At 39.4% G+C, this 19273-nt stretch overlaps 2 protein-coding genes across 2 annotated transcripts; both read right to left on the bottom strand.

Moving 5' to 3' along the window:
• Positions 1 to 974: 974 nt before the first annotated feature.
• Positions 975 to 8021, bottom strand: LOC119488505 (5-hydroxytryptamine receptor 3A-like). Its single transcript, XM_037770234.1, has 9 exons — positions 7967 to 8021; positions 6685 to 6845; positions 6513 to 6557; positions 5964 to 6070; positions 5468 to 5637; positions 4793 to 4953; positions 3517 to 3727; positions 1591 to 1800; positions 975 to 1291 (listed from the first exon to the last, which is right to left on the bottom strand). The coding sequence occupies exons 1-9, from the start codon at positions 8019 to 8021 to the stop codon at positions 975 to 977; spliced, it is 1437 nt and encodes a 478-aa protein (XP_037626162.1).
• Positions 8022 to 10083: 2062 nt separating this feature from the next.
• LOC119488504 (5-hydroxytryptamine receptor 3A) lies at positions 10084 to 16980 on the bottom strand. Its single transcript, XM_037770233.1, has 9 exons — positions 16964 to 16980; positions 14972 to 15116; positions 14677 to 14721; positions 14436 to 14545; positions 14065 to 14234; positions 13693 to 13853; positions 13047 to 13257; positions 12541 to 12831; positions 10084 to 10298 (listed from the first exon to the last, which is right to left on the bottom strand). The coding sequence occupies exons 1-9, from the start codon at positions 16978 to 16980 to the stop codon at positions 10084 to 10086; spliced, it is 1365 nt and encodes a 454-aa protein (XP_037626161.1).
• Positions 16981 to 19273: the final 2293 nt, after the last annotated feature.

Genomic DNA, 19273 nt, shown 5'->3' with positions numbered 1-19273 from the left:
TCTGTGAAACTGTTTCCCTGTCTGATGTGGAATTGTTTATTATTGTTGTTGATGCTGTTTTAATTTAGTGTTTGTAACTGCAGTTGGACGGAGTCCAGGAACAATGTCCCCACGGGGACAATAAAAGTATATCTTATCTTATCTTATCTTAATATTGTAAACATTTTGACACCTGCTTTTTTACTACTGTTATTGTGAAGACCTTCAAGAACATTACATTGCATACCTGTCCTGTAACATTTGATCCTCACAGATACTATAAATGAATACAAATGTATAGATTCATGCAGTTGGATCTAGATTCTAAACACACCTAGAGGACAGCACAGGACTTGTTGTTCCACACCTCCGGTAACCACTCACCCATCTTATTTTTCACACCTCCACCTGTGGGAGCTACAACATGTTCTGTTCTCTAGCGCCGCAAAGACTTTGCCGTCGAACCATGTGCTTATTTTTAGTTTTAAAATCTCCGTAATCAGTAGTGAAATCTCATTTAATTGTTCTTTTTTCTCTGAGGATGCTGACTGGCTTTTTAAAAAGACATTTACATGTTCACAGCTGACACAACTCTATTCTCCACTTAATACACGGCTGTGTTGAATACTTGATTCTGATTGGTCAAACGCTGCGTTCTACGGTTTGTTATTTCTTTATAGCAGACCAGTGCCATCTATAACAGACCGTTGCTATGGACGCAGTTCTGATGTCGGACTCTGGCGGACCGTTTTTGTGTCAAATTATTGATTTCTTAAGTGAGTAGCCGTGTAATAAGCTGGATAATGTACGGCTAGCGGGTCATTGTTGTGAAATAAATCCCTTCGCTTTGCGTCAGAGTCCACTCCGCATTGCCCTGTCAGGGTTTATTTCACAACAATGACCGGCTCGCTGTACATTATACTATACGTTATAACATGTAAGTTGCTGATATGTGTGAACATTTTCTCAATCAGGCTTTTAACCTTTTAGTTAAATCATGCGGCATTCGAGTTGCTCCAGATCCAGATACATATGATGGTGATGAAGCTGACAACAATCAAGGCAATGTACAAGCCAAACAGCAGACGGTCGATGACTATCCCGATCATTTGCCATTCCTGCAAGGTTTTGCCCCCCTGGAAATGTTCGTCCATCTGGAGGCGGATGGCTATGAGATCTCTGCTCAGTTTCCTCAGTTCATCCAGGGCCGGCTCCGGAGGGGTCGGAGGGAGTTTCTCTGGAGGTGTATCACCAGAGACGCGCTGAAGATGAATCGCTGAGATGTTGGTGATGCTCAAACTCTTTGCTGGTTCTGTCAAAAACAAAGAACAGCTTGTTTGAATTCTAATATATGTAAAATAGCTAAATACTAATATAAAACTTGCTGAAAATGTCAAATCTAAATTACATTAGGTTATCCAATGGTCATGGAAAATAGTTATTTCTCATCAGCTGGTAGGTGTCCATTATAGTTATCATCAGGACACCTCAGACATAGTTCAGAATAAAAGATTAAATGGTTGTAACCGTGGCAGCAATGCTTTCAATACATTCCCAATTAAGGGATACTTCTACAGTTACCAGGGGTTACCTGGAAAGATTGTGATATACCTGTAGCAGATGGGTTGAGGAAGACAGTTTTTCGGTTGCTCTGTGTCTTTCGAGGGAGACAAACAACAACAGCTAGATATCGTAGCACAAGGACACTGAGCCAGTTGGGCACCGCACTGTGCTGGCTGGAGCTGTACTGGATATTAGTGATAAACACTGTCTCCAACAGGCTGGCCACCATCAGAGCGAGACTGATGAAGAGGAAAACGTCTGCAGGAAACAAAACCAACAATAACAGGGAGGATTCAGTACACTTTTCTTAAAGTCGGCTGTACTGTATGTTTTTCATGCATGCTAGTAACCTTTTAAAACGTCTTCAGTCATATCCTGGTTATGATCTTATTTAGCAAATGCTTTATTTGTTTTTAGTTTTTTTTATTTGTTATTAGTTTATTTGACAGGGACAATACATAGGCATTGTTACACTTAACTAAAGTGCAACCGATGCAAGGTATGTAGGACTTCTAGCCATAGCTAATTTGCAGACCTTGTCCCTGGTTAGGCGTTTAAGAAAAAGAAAATACATTTAAAAAAAACACAGAATAGCACATCTTACCTAAAATACAATAATACAACATGGTACATTACAATCAATTTACATATGTAGGATACTGTATGTTCCCAATCAATAATCAGTGATCACAGGTTAAAACTTGAGAACCCTCTTATTCATCTTCTTGTAAATACTGTAAGAAATAGACCATAACCAGGGACCAGTTGCAAAAAAATAGACCTCGTCTTAAATATAACTTTAAGTCAGATCTACTGTTAAATCTGACACTTCAATTTATCGGTTGCATAAAGCTTCCCAGTGAGTGACTGCAGCATGGGATCATAGACATACTGTATGTCTATGCATGGGACTGCAGTGACAGATGCATTCAATGCATTGTGGGATAAATAAGACACTTCATAGAGGTCGTGGGCATGCTCGTGGGTCGTGAACGTCTAGAAGGTAACCCCCAAGTTGCGAAAACGTACCAAAACTCTCGCGAGACTTGCTGCACGACGACCTATCCCATTCGAGGTCAAACCATGGGTCAAATGAATGGATGTATTAAAAGAACGATGCAACAGCAATACCACACCAAGTATAGGAGAAAATGACAGAAAAGGTAATCCAACGGTCGATGTTTAGAAACTATTCCAAGAATATGGTACAAGAGACCCCAAAAGTTATGGATAAACAGTGGAAATAGTTAGCTAAGCAACACCTCAGGCTTAGCCAGGGGAGGGGGAGGTGGATAACTGTTCTACCTCAAAGTGTCAGTCTTAATATTTATGCAACACAGGCTTAATTAGACTAGTCTAACCTGATGATCTAAGACCAGTCTAAAGCCAAGAAGACTAGTCTTAAACTAAGTGTATACAACCGGCCCCAGGATACTAATTAGTATTAGTTTTAATCTATTATGTACATTTACATTTTCAGCACAGGGTACATGTCAGTGTCAGTGTTATAGGGAAATAAGAAACATGTTAATGGGACATTGTAAGCCTCAGTAATTGTCTTACTTCCATTGGGGATAAATCATCTCAATGCTTTACATTTTGTAACTACAGTTCCCATTAACTGGGGGCTTTGAGGGATGTAAACAGGAAGTATAAGCAGTGAGTTACCTGTGGGCTACAACAAAAAATTAATGGCACCACAAAAAGTATGCTGAATTAGCTATAAGCAGTTGTGATGTACCCATGGATGTACAGTAAACTATCACGGAATTGTTTTGATACTGAAGAAAACTTAAAAATGTGATTTTTTTTTAAAGATTTCTAAGCAGATTTTTGGACATTTATTCACAATGGATATAATGATATCCACGCTGAGTGAAGCCTAAGTCACACAGAATCTAAAAAATATATCATATCTCTGTGTTCAACCTTCTCTGGAATAAAATAAGTAACACCATCACAGGTGTCACTCACTGATGAGAGGTGTTGTCTCCCCAGTGATAGGCAGCACGTCGTTCATGGTGAGCAGGAAGACGGTGTAGCCCAGGATGAGGGTCATCTTGAAGGAGGAACGGTCCACACTCTGGAGGGGCAGCAGGAAGCTGAAGAGGTCCACTGTGACGAGGAAGCAGCTGGGGATCAGGAGGTTCACCACGTAGAGGAGTGGCCTACGTCTCAGAATGATCTTGGGAAGAGAGAGGTACAACGCCTCAACATTTTAACCCACACTTTGAACAGTTCATTTCTTTCTGAATTTGTATGCAAAATGATTCACTTAAAGTTTCTTGTCACCGTGGAAGTGTGTTATCCTGTAAATGCTGAGTAATGTGTACGGCATTTTCACATTTTTAGCGTCGTACATGAAACCTGCCTTGGCGGAGGTCTGCGCTCTCCGAGTGCACTTCTAGTTTATTGCATGCTACTCTCTAGCATCACTAATATTGTGTGCATAGCCAGAAGAGCCCCCACAATGCGCTTCCCTTTCAGAAAATTCTGAATAGACACAAAATGAAAACAGACACACTAAAATGTTTTGATTATTTAGATATTACACCTTTTATCTACTGTATTAAGTAAACTATTCAATTATATATCTATATGCAGGGGACATGACCTCTGTGTCCTTAATGGTATGGCCCTGAATACAGCCAAACATACAATTTAGTTGTTCTCATTGACTATTTTTTCTGAAAAATAAAATAGTGATTTGGTTTTGGGTCATAAATCCAGCCTGTTAAGCAAGCATTGAGATGGTCGATCAAATCAAAAACAAATCTGTACCACATACTAATTCTTAGCACCTTTTGAGTACGTAGTGTGCTCACTCTAGAAAAGTGACAAAATAAAGTACTCAAAACCTTGTGCATACTTAAAAGCACTTTTTTTATTTATGCTGTTTATAGACACCATTCTCTCAACAGTGCACAGAGATAATGTTTCTCACAGCTGGAAAAACTTAAAACTAATTGTGGATGATGATGAAACTGCTCTAGGAAATCCACTCCAGGAAAAAATTACTATGATTATGATGCCTTCTCTTTGTTAAATTGAATTGGCAGTGTCATTCTTCAGTTGCAGTTTGATTGATGTCTCACAGCAAAAACAGTCTAATATGATTAGTTATACAGTAGGAAGGTGGTGATGGCAGGGAGAATGAGTTGAAAAAAATGTGCTGTGTTTTATATAACTGTTATTCACTGCACAATTTGATGTGATTTGCAAACTGAAAAACAATAAATATAATACTTACATAGTATTTGATCTCCGAGTAGCTTTCCTCCTCTAGCTCCAGGGTAGAAGGAACTACACTGATACTCGTGAGCTCCCACTCCCCGTTGGTGTCCAACACATTTTGGGACTTTTCCAGGATCTCTTCAGATGTGGTGCCTGCAATCATCCTTATATCTGTAGCTTGAATAACATTCAATGCACAGTTTTATTTTGAGTTATTAGAACCCACAAGTGAAGTTTTGTGTTGATATCCATCCAAACACGTAGGAATATTTTAACACTTTAAAGGACTTTTCACAATTCAATTTGTCAAATGATCTGAATGTGTGACAACAGAAATACTTGTGTAACCTTGTGTCACGCCAAGTTAAAAAAAAAGAAAAGACTTAATCTCCATTCAACACTTCAACCCCTCCGGACCTATTTAAACACAACACTGCTTACATCAGACATTTCGTAGTATGCAAAGCTGCATTTTGTCACGCAGTTCAAAACAGACTTTTTAAAGGTGCTCTGTATGATATCCAGAGCATTAATATAGCATCAAACAACTATTAGTTATGTAAAGATATAGAGAAGCAATGTTCTACCTGAGCAGAGAATGAAGTCACTCTCCCTCTGTGTGTGTTGTACTCCGAGCTTCTCCGTGTTTTAGTACCTTTAAGAACTGCATTTTATATTTAAGCAGGCTTACCATAGTGTAGATATGATCCAAAGGTCAGTGAGCAGTTTTGGACATCGAAGGGAAAAGTGTAGATTACTAATCGGCAGGAGCTGACCACTCTGATCGGCTTATTATCAAAAACATGACCTGTGTTGTATAAGTAGACAAAGGGAGTTTTGGGAGACTCGTCCTCTTCCATGCTGGAATAGAAAACAAAAAACATTTTGATTTTAAAAGGAGAGAGAAAAACGAAGATTCATTGTTTATTCAAATTTGTATTGTATGATTAACTAACGTGAGTTGGTCTTTAATACTTAAAAAAAGGTCATAATTTTAGCATGAAATGAGGAAAAAAGCATATTCTTTTAAGCTCCATTGTACCAAACAACTGTAATACTGTATACCTATATGGAGGTTTACCTCTCTCCTCTCAGGTTTACAGCATTTAAGTTTGCTTTCCAACTGCTGATATTTCAGGTTTTTACTTTAAAAAGCGCACACACTACTGTACATCCTTTTAACTTACAACTCTGCGATTTGGACGTCTGGGACCCAAAGCTGTTCTCTCGGGACAGATACTCTTTTAGTTCCACATTCCTCCTCATCCCAGCTCAGGCCTTCGATATCCCACTCCTACATTAAACAGAGCAACACAGATTTGATGTACAGCAAAGAAATGCCATTCATTTCAGCTGTGTCACTACTTAAATTAATAGAGAATAATATGACGTTTCATCCAAAACACCATCTGTCACCATTATTTTAGCGAAAAAAAAAAAAATACAAGACATTTTAACATTTTGCATAAAAATCTATTTAGTTACAAGTTAATGAACAATAACAAGTTAATTAACATTAATTGAAGTTTATTCCAGTCTAGTACTTTTAAACAAGTTGGCATGCACATATCATTTTGAGCAAATTATCCCCAGTGGTAATACCAAAAAAGACACACCTCCTAACCTTGGATTTGCTTATTTTGCCAACAAAAACCAATGCAATTATAATAATATGAAAGATGATGTAATCACATAAAAATCTGCACATAGTGGATTTATTTGCCCTGAGAATTTACCAGAACTTGCCATATGAATGTTGTTATGGTCTGGGATTTTTCATCCTGTGGATGAAACGTATGTTTAAATGAATTAGAGCCAGTAATGCAAATGAGTGATGGATTTGGATCAATGATCAAAAAGTTGTGCATGCTCATGTGCAGGCATGGATAGGTGTTTGTGTAGACTCACCACTCCTATAATTGCCCCCACTGTGATACCGATGGTTATGTTAATTGGAATTGAAAAGCTTTTTACAGATCGCAGTAGATTTTTAGGGAATAAATTCTTCTCAAGTGCACCGAACAAAGATTCAGGAGTTGGGCTGGTGCAGTTCAACGCTGCTGCAAAAGCTGAGTGAGAAAGTAGAAAACAAAATTTGTGAGATTGCTCATATACACGCACATCGTCTATTTTTTTTAATGAATTACACTGAAAATACAAGTGTAGGGAGGTGGAGAGAGAGTCTGTAACCATAGCTGTACAAAAGCGTGATTTCAGAGGCACTGGATTATTTACACAATATTATCATATGTGTATTATTAACATGATATCAATATTTATTTTTTTATATATCACGGTTATCGTCAATACCTGTATATCTCGACACCACTAATTCAAGGGCTTCATTCACTAAATTGCCTCTGAACACATTGGAAAACTGAGATACCTTTAGTCACATTTATATGTCTGTCAGACACTAAAAAGGGTTTATAAATTGTAACTAAAGGCTTTATTAATGGTTAATAAACACCAGCAAGAGAGTTTTTTCCACAACCTGGCAACCCAAAAGTTGTTCTTATTAATGGCTTATAACTGGTCTATAAACTATTAGTAAATGACACATTAAGTATGAAATACCTTTGCTGCATCTCACTATCCCTCATTTCCTTTCATCTGTCTACTGTCAATAACAAAGACGTAAACAAATAGTCAAGAAAATACATTTATTCTAAATTTAAATTTAATTTATTAGAATATAGGTGGTACTGCTTTTATAAATCATAAATAATTTTAATTTTTATAACAATTTTTGCCTGATAATCTTTCAAAAACTAAAATAAACAGGTTAATTTCCTGAATTTCCCAGAAATTAAAGATATATTGAATGACTATTTCATAGAAACAAGGACTAAAATATTATTTATCAATGTGCCATGTTGCTGTTATAAGCTCATATAGTCAAACTTGTATTACATAATTTAAGGAAACTGATGACATATATTAATCTGTTTGTTTTCTTGTGTTTCGTAACTATATATATATACAGTATATAGTATTTTCTGACGACAAACCTGATGGTAAATTTTAAATAAATCTTTATCATTATTATTTGAAAGAGGTTCCCACGGTACTGTACAGGACCAGAACTAATTTAAGTGCCCCTTTAACAACCAACTTGCAGCTGTTCAGCTTTTAACAGATCATCTTCTTTGCTTATTTTGTGGATAGTCAAAATGTCTTCCCATCTTACCGTGAAGCAGCATGAAACAGATGAAGATGAGCACAGTGGGCTTTACATCTGCCATCTTCAGTCTCACTTAAGCCTTTATCATGACAAGTGCCTCAGATGACAAAACAAAAAAGTCAGCAGTCCGCTCCACCAGATTGAGACGATCTGCTGGAGCAACATGAATTTATCAATAATTAGATGAAATGTGTAACCGCTTACAGAGGCTAATATTGACTGTAGATTATGGTAGACTGCAGCATGACTTACTGTAAGCCTTAAGGGTGTTCCCATTAGCTTGGAGAGAGCCACTCATCCTATGACTGTGTTTGGATAATGAATGTTCGTGTGGTTGTACCACAGGTTTTTGAATCACCTTCATGTGGATTTGTATTAGATGTGTCAACAACCCATATTCGTGACATTATACACTTTTTGTATAATCATTGAATGGTTTAGCGTGTTAGCATGCACGCATTTGTTATTTAGCACTAAACTCAAAGTACAGCTCAGAGTTTTGCAGTTTTTTTATTACAGTAATACTTCCTCGTTGTTTTGTGATGATAATTGTTACCCAGCATCATCAATCTCATGAGGTTATTGTTGCCTGTCAAAGAAAAAACGGAAAAAAAGGGACTTGAGCACACGGATTGACTTGCAGCCTTTAATTGTAGGATAACAGAAATAACAGAGAAGGTATGTCATATTTTCACATATTAGAATAATATAGTACTGTCATATCAACATTATTTGGCATGGAGCATACAGGTTGAATAATAGAGGTCCGAGAATTGAACCCTGGGGGACTCCACTCTATTCATGATCACCAGATAATCCTACCACTCTAGAAGAGGTACTGTAGGATTGTGTGATAGGAGTGGCAGAAGATAATCCTACTTTAGAAATATACCTAGACAGACGTATCAAAGACTTTACTACCAGTAGCAGTACCAGAACTACTGTTTTACCTGAACCAATATTCAAATGTGATATTTTATATCTTTATCAGTACGGTCTGGATGCTGTGTTGTGGTTGGAAGCCAGATTGGACTTTGTCTGACAGGCCATTTACATTCAAGAAGTCTCAAGAGGCTTTCACATCAGGGTCCCGGATCCGAGTATACTTGACCTCAAAGTCCAGTTTGTTTGATTAATGTGATCGCTCCGTACCGTACTCGGGCACGGTTTGCCGATCCGTACTCGAGCCCACTTGAAAAGGTGGTCTGGAATACGGTTCATGTGTGCTCAGCTATGGTTCGCATCAGGTGTGAAAGCCAACTGTACCAAAACACGGAAGTAAACTGCTATTTAATGCGAGTAACTTTAGCAGTCAGTGAGTAGTTTTGAAAGGGCATGCTTTTTTCAACGACGTGGTCTTCTCCGAAATCTGAATATGTGTGCAGCATGCACCAATCTCATCCTCCGAACTGCACAACCATGGGTGATAAAGCGGGAAGGCAGGCGAGAGGTTCCTTAAAATATAAACAATAGTAGACATTGGGGTTGGGCGATGTTTGTTATTTTATTTAGCTAATTTATTGGTCTGCCTCCAAAGAACGGGAGCCGCGCAGCAGGTAGAGAGAGGGAGAGGCAGCGAGGGGAAAAGAGTGTAGAGCCGTTATATTTTCACATCTTACTCTGTGAAATAAGAGTTTATTTCGACCAAACCAGAGTTGGTGACTGTTAGAAAGACTACCGATGTTTTGTTTTGTTTCTGTCAAGTTTGAATGAAGTGTTTTACGATGCACTAGAAAGGCTGATCTCAACATAAACAAATACACATGGATGATGTCGCAAGTGTACTCCGATACGGAACAACATTACTAATGTGAAAGCTGAGCGGCGTGGGAGTGGAGAGGGGGGGCAATCGTACAGGCATGGTACGAATCAATCGTACCTAATGTGAAAACGCCCTCGATAATTTTCCCAATAAAATGATTATTTAATAAAGTTCAGGATGCACCTCTTTAGAAGAGGCTAAATAACTGCAGGTCGTTCAACTGCAGGACACAAAACTAGCCGTACTGCAAAATGAAATACAGAAAACCAACATTACAGAAACATAACTGCTAAATGTTGGCCGATGCTTTGTTTTGCCTTCTAGTTATACAGAATGCTTTTTAATTTGTTACTTAGACAGCCTATGAATTGATCCAGACACACCACATGCATATGATGACCAGTGCGTAACATGTAATGAGCAGCAGATAGGTGCGGAAGAGCAGGAAGTCGAGGACATATCCTACGTGGCACCATTGTTCCTGCAGCGCGCCCTCCTTCTGCAGTGAAGTGAGGTGGGCATGAAGGTCTCCCAGATATTGACAGATCTGTTGCAGTTCAGGCACAGCAGCTGCACCTGGATAGCAATAGGAGGGATCACAGAATAATGAAAAAGTTGGACGGCCTCCGTACGTGAGTGTGTTTGTTTATGTTTGTGCCGGTGGGCGAGCACTTCTGGCGTCGCTTGTCTGCCGCTTCTCCCTCTGTATCCATCTGTATGAAAAGTATCCAAACAAATTGCTCCCTAGCCCACAACTTCCACTCCTCATACACAATTCATACATCAAAACGTAGGTATTTTTGTGCTGGTTGCAGTCATGTAGCTATGGAATCAGTCGGACTTACACATTTGGCGATACATGCCTGAAAGTGAAAGCAACTCCCGGCTACCTTCCCATAGGGGCCCATATTAAATTTCACACAATTTTAGGGATCAGAGAGAAAAGTTACTACTTTCCGAAACTGCCGCCGAGGTCACATTTTTTACACTACACACACAAATTTCACACCATATGTTCATCAGAGAGTCCAAACTCCTCTCATAAACAATCTTGGCGATATTAGTCACGATTTTTGCCTGAGGAGCGCTTTTATGAAATGTACGTCTCTGGTTAACTCCTATTATAAACTGTCTCACTGAGGGTGCTTAGCAGTGGCCATCACCAAGGCAACGTTTGATTGCTGATAGACAGACAGCTGATTCACATTAGCCAATCAGAGCAGGCTGACTGACACACACACACACACACACACACACACACACACACTCTATTTACTGTATCACAGCCTTTTCAGTGAGCCAGCATGCTCTAAACCAGGGCTTCAATGGATCAGGGCCATAATTAATGTTATTAATTACACCTGTGATTAAAAGGCCCCAACTCTCATTGTATGATAACAGGAACTAGGTATTCACCTAGTTTTCAAAATAAAAGCCCTCAACTCTTACTATATGATAAAATGAAACTAAACACTCCTCACGGCCCCCCAATCACTTTGGCAACCAGTGACAGACACGCACGCACGCAGTGCGGAATTATAAGAGATTGGTGTAGCGGTTCCCGAAAAACTTAGAATTTTTTGCTCCATAGGAATGAATGGCAAATTGACGTGAAGAGAGCTCAAAATACAGGGCCATACAGAGTCGCCATACTTTAACGTAGGAAAATGATTCAAAGTTTAAACGGGTCACGAGACTTGGGACTTTATTGGGCCTATCATCCCCCTTCTTATAACCTCACTATGGTCCTCAGACCCCCCCCCCCCTCCCAACACCAGGCACACTGGTCAAAATTTCTTGAGAAATTTTCTAGTGAAGTCTTACTATTCCTCTTTCTACAGTTTTTGCCGTGCTACTCGTCCCGCAGCGTTGCCAACACCTGTAAAAAAAGTCCATCAAAACGTGCGAGACAACTATTACTAATACTACTACTGTTGCTGCTACTACTACTACTACTACTACTACTACTACTACTACTACTACCGCTACTACTATTACTACTACTACTACTACTGCTTCTGTTCCTGCTGATTTTACTACTACTACTACAGCTGCTGCTCCTTCTGCTACTACTGCTACTACTACTACGATTACTTCTACTATTGCTACTACTACTGCTGCCTTTGCTACTAATACTACTACTACTACTACTACTACTACCCCTACTACTATTACTGCTACTGTTACTGCTACTACTACTACCAGTGATGTTACTGCTACCACTACTGCTACTATTACTACTGCTCCTGCTGCTGTTCCTACTGCCTCAACTACTACTACTACTACTACTACTACTACTACTACTCTTACTACTACTACTAAGGCTCCTGCTCCTTCTGCTACTACTACTACTACTACTACTATTACTACAACTACTACTGATACTTTCCACCCAAATACCACTTTCTATGTAACAACTTATAGATTTTAAAGGTTCATTCAGTGAAAATACTATTTCTGTCCAAGCACTTATAGTTTTAAAGGTTCTCTCTCTCTCTCTCTCTGTCTCTCTTTGTGTTTAGCAATGCAGTTCATCTGTCAGCATTCCCACGCATTTTCAGCAGGAAATTAATTTTTCTAGTTATAGATATAATTCCTTTTCTGACATAGATTCATATTTCTTTTTTTGTTGTTGTTGTTTTAACGGGTCTAAGTCTAACGTTTTTTTTCTCAGACGAGCAAAAAAGTGATACTGGAAGTTCAAAGGTTAGATGCGTCATAGCAGTGGTTTGTGGGAATTATATCATGGCTATGAACCAATCAGATTGCTTGATTTGAGCTTCCCGTTTTATAATTGTCATTTACTGAGTTTGATTACCTCCGCTGCTGGTTGGGTGCTGGGCAGGTGTTTGGCTGGCTGGTTGGATGATCCATGACCCTGAACTGCCATTTGAACTTTCAGGTTTATCCTTCTGTGGTATAGAGGAGGGCTGGACGTCCTTTGGCCATCGGTAACAGATGACGGTGGCGATGTATTTGAGGACAACCACCCTCACCCAGTTTGGAACCTCTTGATATTTCATGGAGTTGTGGTGAAGGACATTGGTAATGATGACTGTTTCCAGTAGACTGATGACCATGAGGGCCAGACACACTGAGAAATAGATACCTAGATAGATTGAGAGATCAAAGGATACACATTAAAGACATATGTAAATCTTCGATCCTCAGTAGCAGAAGGCAGCCAAAATATATCTGCAGTTATCCCTCTAAACTAAATCAAAAGGACCCCTTGATTGCATGATTTCTAAACCTGATGATCGATGTACTAATACAACGCAATTCTGACAGTGCTCAGGTTATGTCTCCGTCATCGTCTCTGACCTATGATGGGTGTGCCGTTCGCTGTGCTGGGCAGCAGGTCGTTCATGATGAGCAGGAAGACAGTGTAGCCCAGAATGAGGGTCATCTTGAAGGAGGCGCGGTCAACGCTATGGGGGGGCAGGTAGAAGGACAGGATGTCGATGAGCATGAGGAAGGAGCTGGGGATCAGCAGGTTGACCACGTAGAGCACTGGCCGCCGCTTTATTACCACCTAGTGAACAAGAGTCAGTTTGAGGAGTCTCACCACCTTTACTGTGTAGGCTATCAATAACCTTTATATATAAAAAAAAAAACATTTTAACATAGGGGTCTATGGGGATTGACTCGCTTTTGGAGCCAGCCTTAAGTGGCCAATTGATGAACTACAGTTTTTGGTGCTTCCGAGTTGGCTTCATTTCTCAGCACCAGAGGTTGCCACTTGGTCCCTAACTGTGTCTGTGTGCTGTTTGGGGCTGAACAGGTAACAGACAGTTCATTTTTAGACCTTTTTTGCTGGAAACACCTGCCTGCTGTGGCAAGAATGTTATGATAGTGGTGAGAGTGAACCACAACAGTAGTTGCGGGCCAGACAGCCAGACGTTTTCTTTACGGCTGTTATATTTACACATGGACGAGTAATAAACTCAGTGTTACTGGTTTCCCTCACCCAGAAGGTTATGATGTCCCACTCGTCGATTCCAAACTGGAGGATGGAGGTCTCTCCCACTATATCCACCAGCTCCCACTCTCCACTGGCTTCCAGATAACGCTTTGAGTTTCCAGACATCTCCTGAAAAGTCAGAGCTGGACCGACCCTCACATCCCTTACTGTGAAAAAGGAAAACACAACGAGAGAGGGAAAAATAGCCAGACAGTAGCACAACCTAAGCTAACCTGGATGTATCTATTTCATTCCCTGCAAAAGATCCCAAAAGTGCAACTTATGCATTTTCTGACCCATTATTGAGCCAGCTTGACGTTCTATTTGTTTAGCCAATGCATGGATGACTAGTGTAAATGTTATGAAGCCTTTTCTTACTAGTGTGCATGTAGGAACCAAATGTAAATGTGCAATTCTGCACATCAAATGGAAAACTGAAGATCTCCAGGTTGCAGGATGAGACGAGCCGAAGCATCCTGTCCCAGCGGATGTGACCTGTATGGTTGACGTAGACGTAAGGGCATGCTTGGGAAACATCATCATCCACACTGGGAGGGTTGGAGGAGTGAGGATGAAGTAAAAGAAATAAACAGAAACAGGTTAAAGTGTCAGTCATTTAAATTTGTCCCACATTGAAACAAAAATAAAATCACTTTCACAATTCATAAAATTGTTCAGCTCTCTCAGCTTCGCATGCTGTATTGTATTCATCAAAAAGAAAAAAAAAGAAAACCGTTTACAGCACTTACAACTCATACACGATGATGTCTGGAGCCCAGAGCTTCTTCGCAGGGAGAGAAATCCTAGTGACGCCATCACACTCATCAGGGTCCCAAACCAAGAACTCATGGTGCCAGTACTGCAGTGAATTATTCAGAAATAATGCAATGTTAAACTTCCAACATAAAATTTAAATATCTGCTTGCCTGTCATTTTATATTGTGTTACATCAGATTTCATTAAATTTTTTGATAGTGTGTTGCTACTTACCTGTCTCAGCCATAAGAAAGTAGTGAGTATTTGGGTTTTCTCATTCTGAAATACAGTAGACAACAGATAAACATCACGTGAAGCTACCTCTTAAACCATGAAAGAGTAACAATATACACGATAATAATATACATTTGAATATGAATTGCTGCAATGAATGTTTCCACATTACACACAACATCTGCCTTTAAGTTCCCTTACATTTCCTCTGTCTGCTATAGTGGAGGTTTCTCAGAACGTGTTTAATCTGGATTTAGGTGCCTTTAGTATTTTCTTAGATTGCTAACTGACTCACCACCCCAAGGACAGCATACAGAGTGAAGGAGATGTTGGATATGGTGGGATTGCTGAGGTTCACTACTGGCCTGAAGGGTTTTAGGTCAAACACTGCCTGCATGGACTCATGGGTTGGACCACTGCCTTCTCCACATGACAGTTTACTACAACATAGAGACACTGACGAGAGAGAGAGGAAGTTTATACAAATGCTTAACTGTTGCTTTAATTACACATTAACTCCACTTTTAAATGATTTTGAGAAATGAAGAGCTCTTTTCTAATTATAAAGCTATACTAAGCCATGTAAAACAAACGTATCTGCTTTGCATTTACAGATTTGCTCACACATGGTTCAAATGCATCAAAACTATGGCAGAATATTTGTTAACTGCAAAGTTACTAAACACAATATTATTGCAGACACAAATATCACAAACAAAAATGAAAATCAGAATTATTTGGACATGGAAAAAATGAGTTTGTAATAATCATTGTATCGTATCAATATCCTAACATTACTTTGAGTAATGATATTATATAGCATAGGACAAATGGGGTCACAATGACATCCTTAAATTACTTGATGTTCTTCAAAGATAATGTAGCGTAACGACTCAAATTTGTGGAAAGATTCCATTATTTTGAATTCAACACTTCACATGATTTATCAAAAATGTGGAATATAGTGGATAGATAAATTATAATTGTATGTTTCTCTCCATTTATACATTCTCATATGCATGCGATTCAAATTTGCCTGGGCAAAACAGACCATATGGCATCAATGTCATTGCACTGTAAGGATAATTTAAACTTTAAACAGACAGGATAAACTATACAACAATGATTACTAAAATAATAACAGTACTGCTTATTATTCGCATGAGGAGAAAGATCAATTTTTCAGTTTCAGTGCTAAACATGCGTCAGTCTGGAAAACAAAATGCGTACATAACTGCAAACAATCAAGTAGTGAATAAAAGTAGGTTGTCATTACCTGACATTAAGAGTAAACCTGAAATGATGCTGACACTCTGCGGAGACGGACTCATGCTGGATGTTTCTGATGGACTAAATATCCTCCAACCAACGATCTAATCAGGTGTAAAGCAAAGAGAGCTCCTACTGGCAGTGGAAATGCACACACACTTATTTTTTCCCACTAAGCAGGACATTGAAATTACAAACATTAATTCTCTTGAGACTTAACCCTAACCTTAACCACAACCACTGCATGCCTAACCCATAACATGAGCCTAATCTTAACCCAAAACTAAAAACCAAGGTAAATCACTCAAATTTGGTGGTTTACCTTGTAGGAACCTGCTTTTTTGTACCCAAATGTTAAATTAGTCCCCATAATGTGACAATGTGACCAGTTTTGTCACAACAACACAAGTAATACAAGTATTCACACACACATACACTCACATGCAGACTATTACCTCGACAAACAAACACAAAACAGGACTTTCATGTGGTTGTATATGCATTTACCTGCCCCATTAACTGTTAAATTGTGGATATATTTTCTTTCAATTCAAACCTCATGTAAAAACAATAGGTTTTATAGATATTTCTATCCTTTTGTGGACATTTAATCCTCATGAATAGATATAAAGGGTTAGAAATGCGAAACACAAAATTGACGTATGTTCAGATGGATCATAAACACACACAGGACACCATAGGACTTGTTGTTCTACACCTCCGGTAAGCACTCAACCATTTTATTTTTCAACACCTCCACCAATGGGAGTTACAATCTGCTCTGTTCTGCAGTGCTTATTTTGGTTTAGAAACCTGTGACTCAATGATCAGCGGCCAACATACAATACTCACAAAGTCTGCCTCAGTCCTGCTTTTCCCATTCTGCCCCTCTTTCCCTCCCATCAGCCACATTCTCCCTTCCCCAGCCCGCTGCCTTGCTATTCTCCATCCATCCACCAGATGTCCTCAGACTTTTCCACCTGTCCAAGACACCTGACTCTCTCCTTCACCTGCTCACCTGTTTCCAGTTTCCATCATCAGCCCTTCAGTACTGTATAACTTGCCCATTACCACTCACCCCCTGTTAGATTGATAATGTTGCTTATGCCTTTGCTTTCTAACCACCTGAACCTGTACCCGATTCTGTTCCTGCTTTTTGCCCTGTTGCCTGTTCTTGACCTGCTCACCTGTCATGCCCCTCTTGGATTTGTTTTGCTGTTTGAACCGCACTCCTGTTGACGACTGGTAAGCCTGTTCCTTGCCATTGCCTTCATCCGACCTTCTACGTTTGAGTCCTCCTCCCTCTGTATTTACTGTAGTAGTATTTACTGCTTGGTGTTAAGATAAGATAAGATAAGATATTCCTTTATTAGTCCCACAGCATCTTAAACATCCACTGGCCAGATACCATCAGCAACAATGATCTTTGGCAGAGAACAGGTCAAACACCTGTTGAATAAGAGATCATGAGAAGGAGATGGGGATGGATTGGCCACACACTCCGGAAACCCGGTACCAGCATCACCAGGCAGGCCCTTAGATGGAACCCACAAGGCAAAAGAAGGAGAGGCCGGCCCAAGAACACCTGGCGCAGGGACCTTGACACGGACATCAAACAGAGCGGGCTGACATGGAAACAACTGGAGAGGAAAGCCCAGGACAAAAGACTCTGGCGGACTGTGGTCAACGGCCTATGCTCCACAAAAAGGAGCGATAGGCTTTGAATGAAAAAAAGTCCCACAGTGGGATCATTTGCAGTGTACAGCAGCAAAGGGGATAGTGCAGAAACAAGAAGCATCAATGTTAAACTGGGCTATGCTATGCAATGCTGTCACAACTCTGCTCAAAGGAAGGACAAAATATGGAGACCACACATGACTGGAGCTAATTTTAATTACTTCATATACTGCTGATTAGCTTTTGAATTCTCCCTGTGGTATCAATAAAGTCTTATCTTAAACTATATTCTGTATTATTAATCTGATTTTGCAAAGTAACTAGTAACTTAAGTTATCAAATAAATGTAGTGAATTAAAATGTACAATATTTGTCTTTGAATTGTAGCGGAGTAGAGGTATTAAGTAGCGGAAAATGGAAAGAAATGTAATGGAAGTACAAGTACGTCCTCAAAACTCCAACAATCAATCGGTGGCACCATCTAGTGGATATAACGTGTCAATATTTCAATGGAACAAACTCAAACATTTTTATTCATCATGAACTGATTAGTTGGCTTAAATATCATCATAAAAACATAAAGTGCAGGAAAATCACAGTTTGCCTGCTTTAACTTGTCTAGTGGCCTTGTTTTCTGATCAGTAAAAAAAACATTACTGTATGTTTTGACAATGAAATATACACATTGTAGACAATGATCTGGATGAGTTTTTTTTCTTCTAGTATACAGGTTATAACCCACAGCACACAGTAATGATTTCAGAAACATTTAAAAAAAAAAGAGGAAATCTTTAATGGTTGAGCCTTGTAACCATTGAACATGGTAATTCAGTTTAAACAGGAGACCAGTGTGCATTTAGTTCCTCCATTGGCGTATTTTAATACAAACCTCAAACAAATGAAGGAAGTTCTCAAACTCATATCTCAAATTGCAATATTTGTGTTGTTTACGCCTGCACCTTCGTGAACTTTACATTACGTTACATACCTGCCTCGTAACATTTGATCCTCACAAATACTGTAAATAAATACAAATGGAAAAAAAACATATACACGTATAGCAAAGGACTTGTTGTTCCACACCTCCGGTAACCACTCATCCATTTTATTTGTCAACACCTCCACCTGTGGGAGCTACAACATGTTCTGTTCTCCAGCATCGTGTAGCCTACTATGCTGTCGAACCACGTGCTCACTTTGGTTTTATGCTGTTTTTAAAACTCTGTAATCACTATGAAATCTCAGTTAGTTGCTCTTTTCCCCTGAGGATGCTGACTGTCTTTTTAAAAAGACATTTAAATGTTTACAGCTAACACAACTCTACGGTGCCATGCGCGTATTCTCTAGTTCATGTTTTTTTTAAATTGACTGTTTATCCGTTTTTTAAATACGCAATAACATATTTACTACTTGGTGTAAAACAGGGCTATGCATAGCCAGAAAGATCCTAAGCTGTATTAGATTTAAAGGGACTGTTTGTAACTTCTTACACGTATAAATCACCCGGGTCGGTGTCCCATGCGCGCTCGCGTGTGGCTACGCTGTTCAGACAAGACTCCAACACAAACTACACGGAAGCACCAAAACCGCAAAGTTCTATCTAGTGAAGCCCGTCTTGCAAAACAGTGTTGGCCGCGGTCGTAGTACGCGG

This window comes from Sebastes umbrosus, chromosome 5, assembly GCF_015220745.1.
Source record: "Sebastes umbrosus isolate fSebUmb1 chromosome 5, fSebUmb1.pri, whole genome shotgun sequence".
Taxonomy (NCBI): domain Eukaryota; kingdom Metazoa; phylum Chordata; class Actinopteri; order Perciformes; family Sebastidae; genus Sebastes; species Sebastes umbrosus.
Note: the sequence above shows the minus strand (reverse complement) of the source record. Positions and strands in the feature narration are given on the sequence as shown.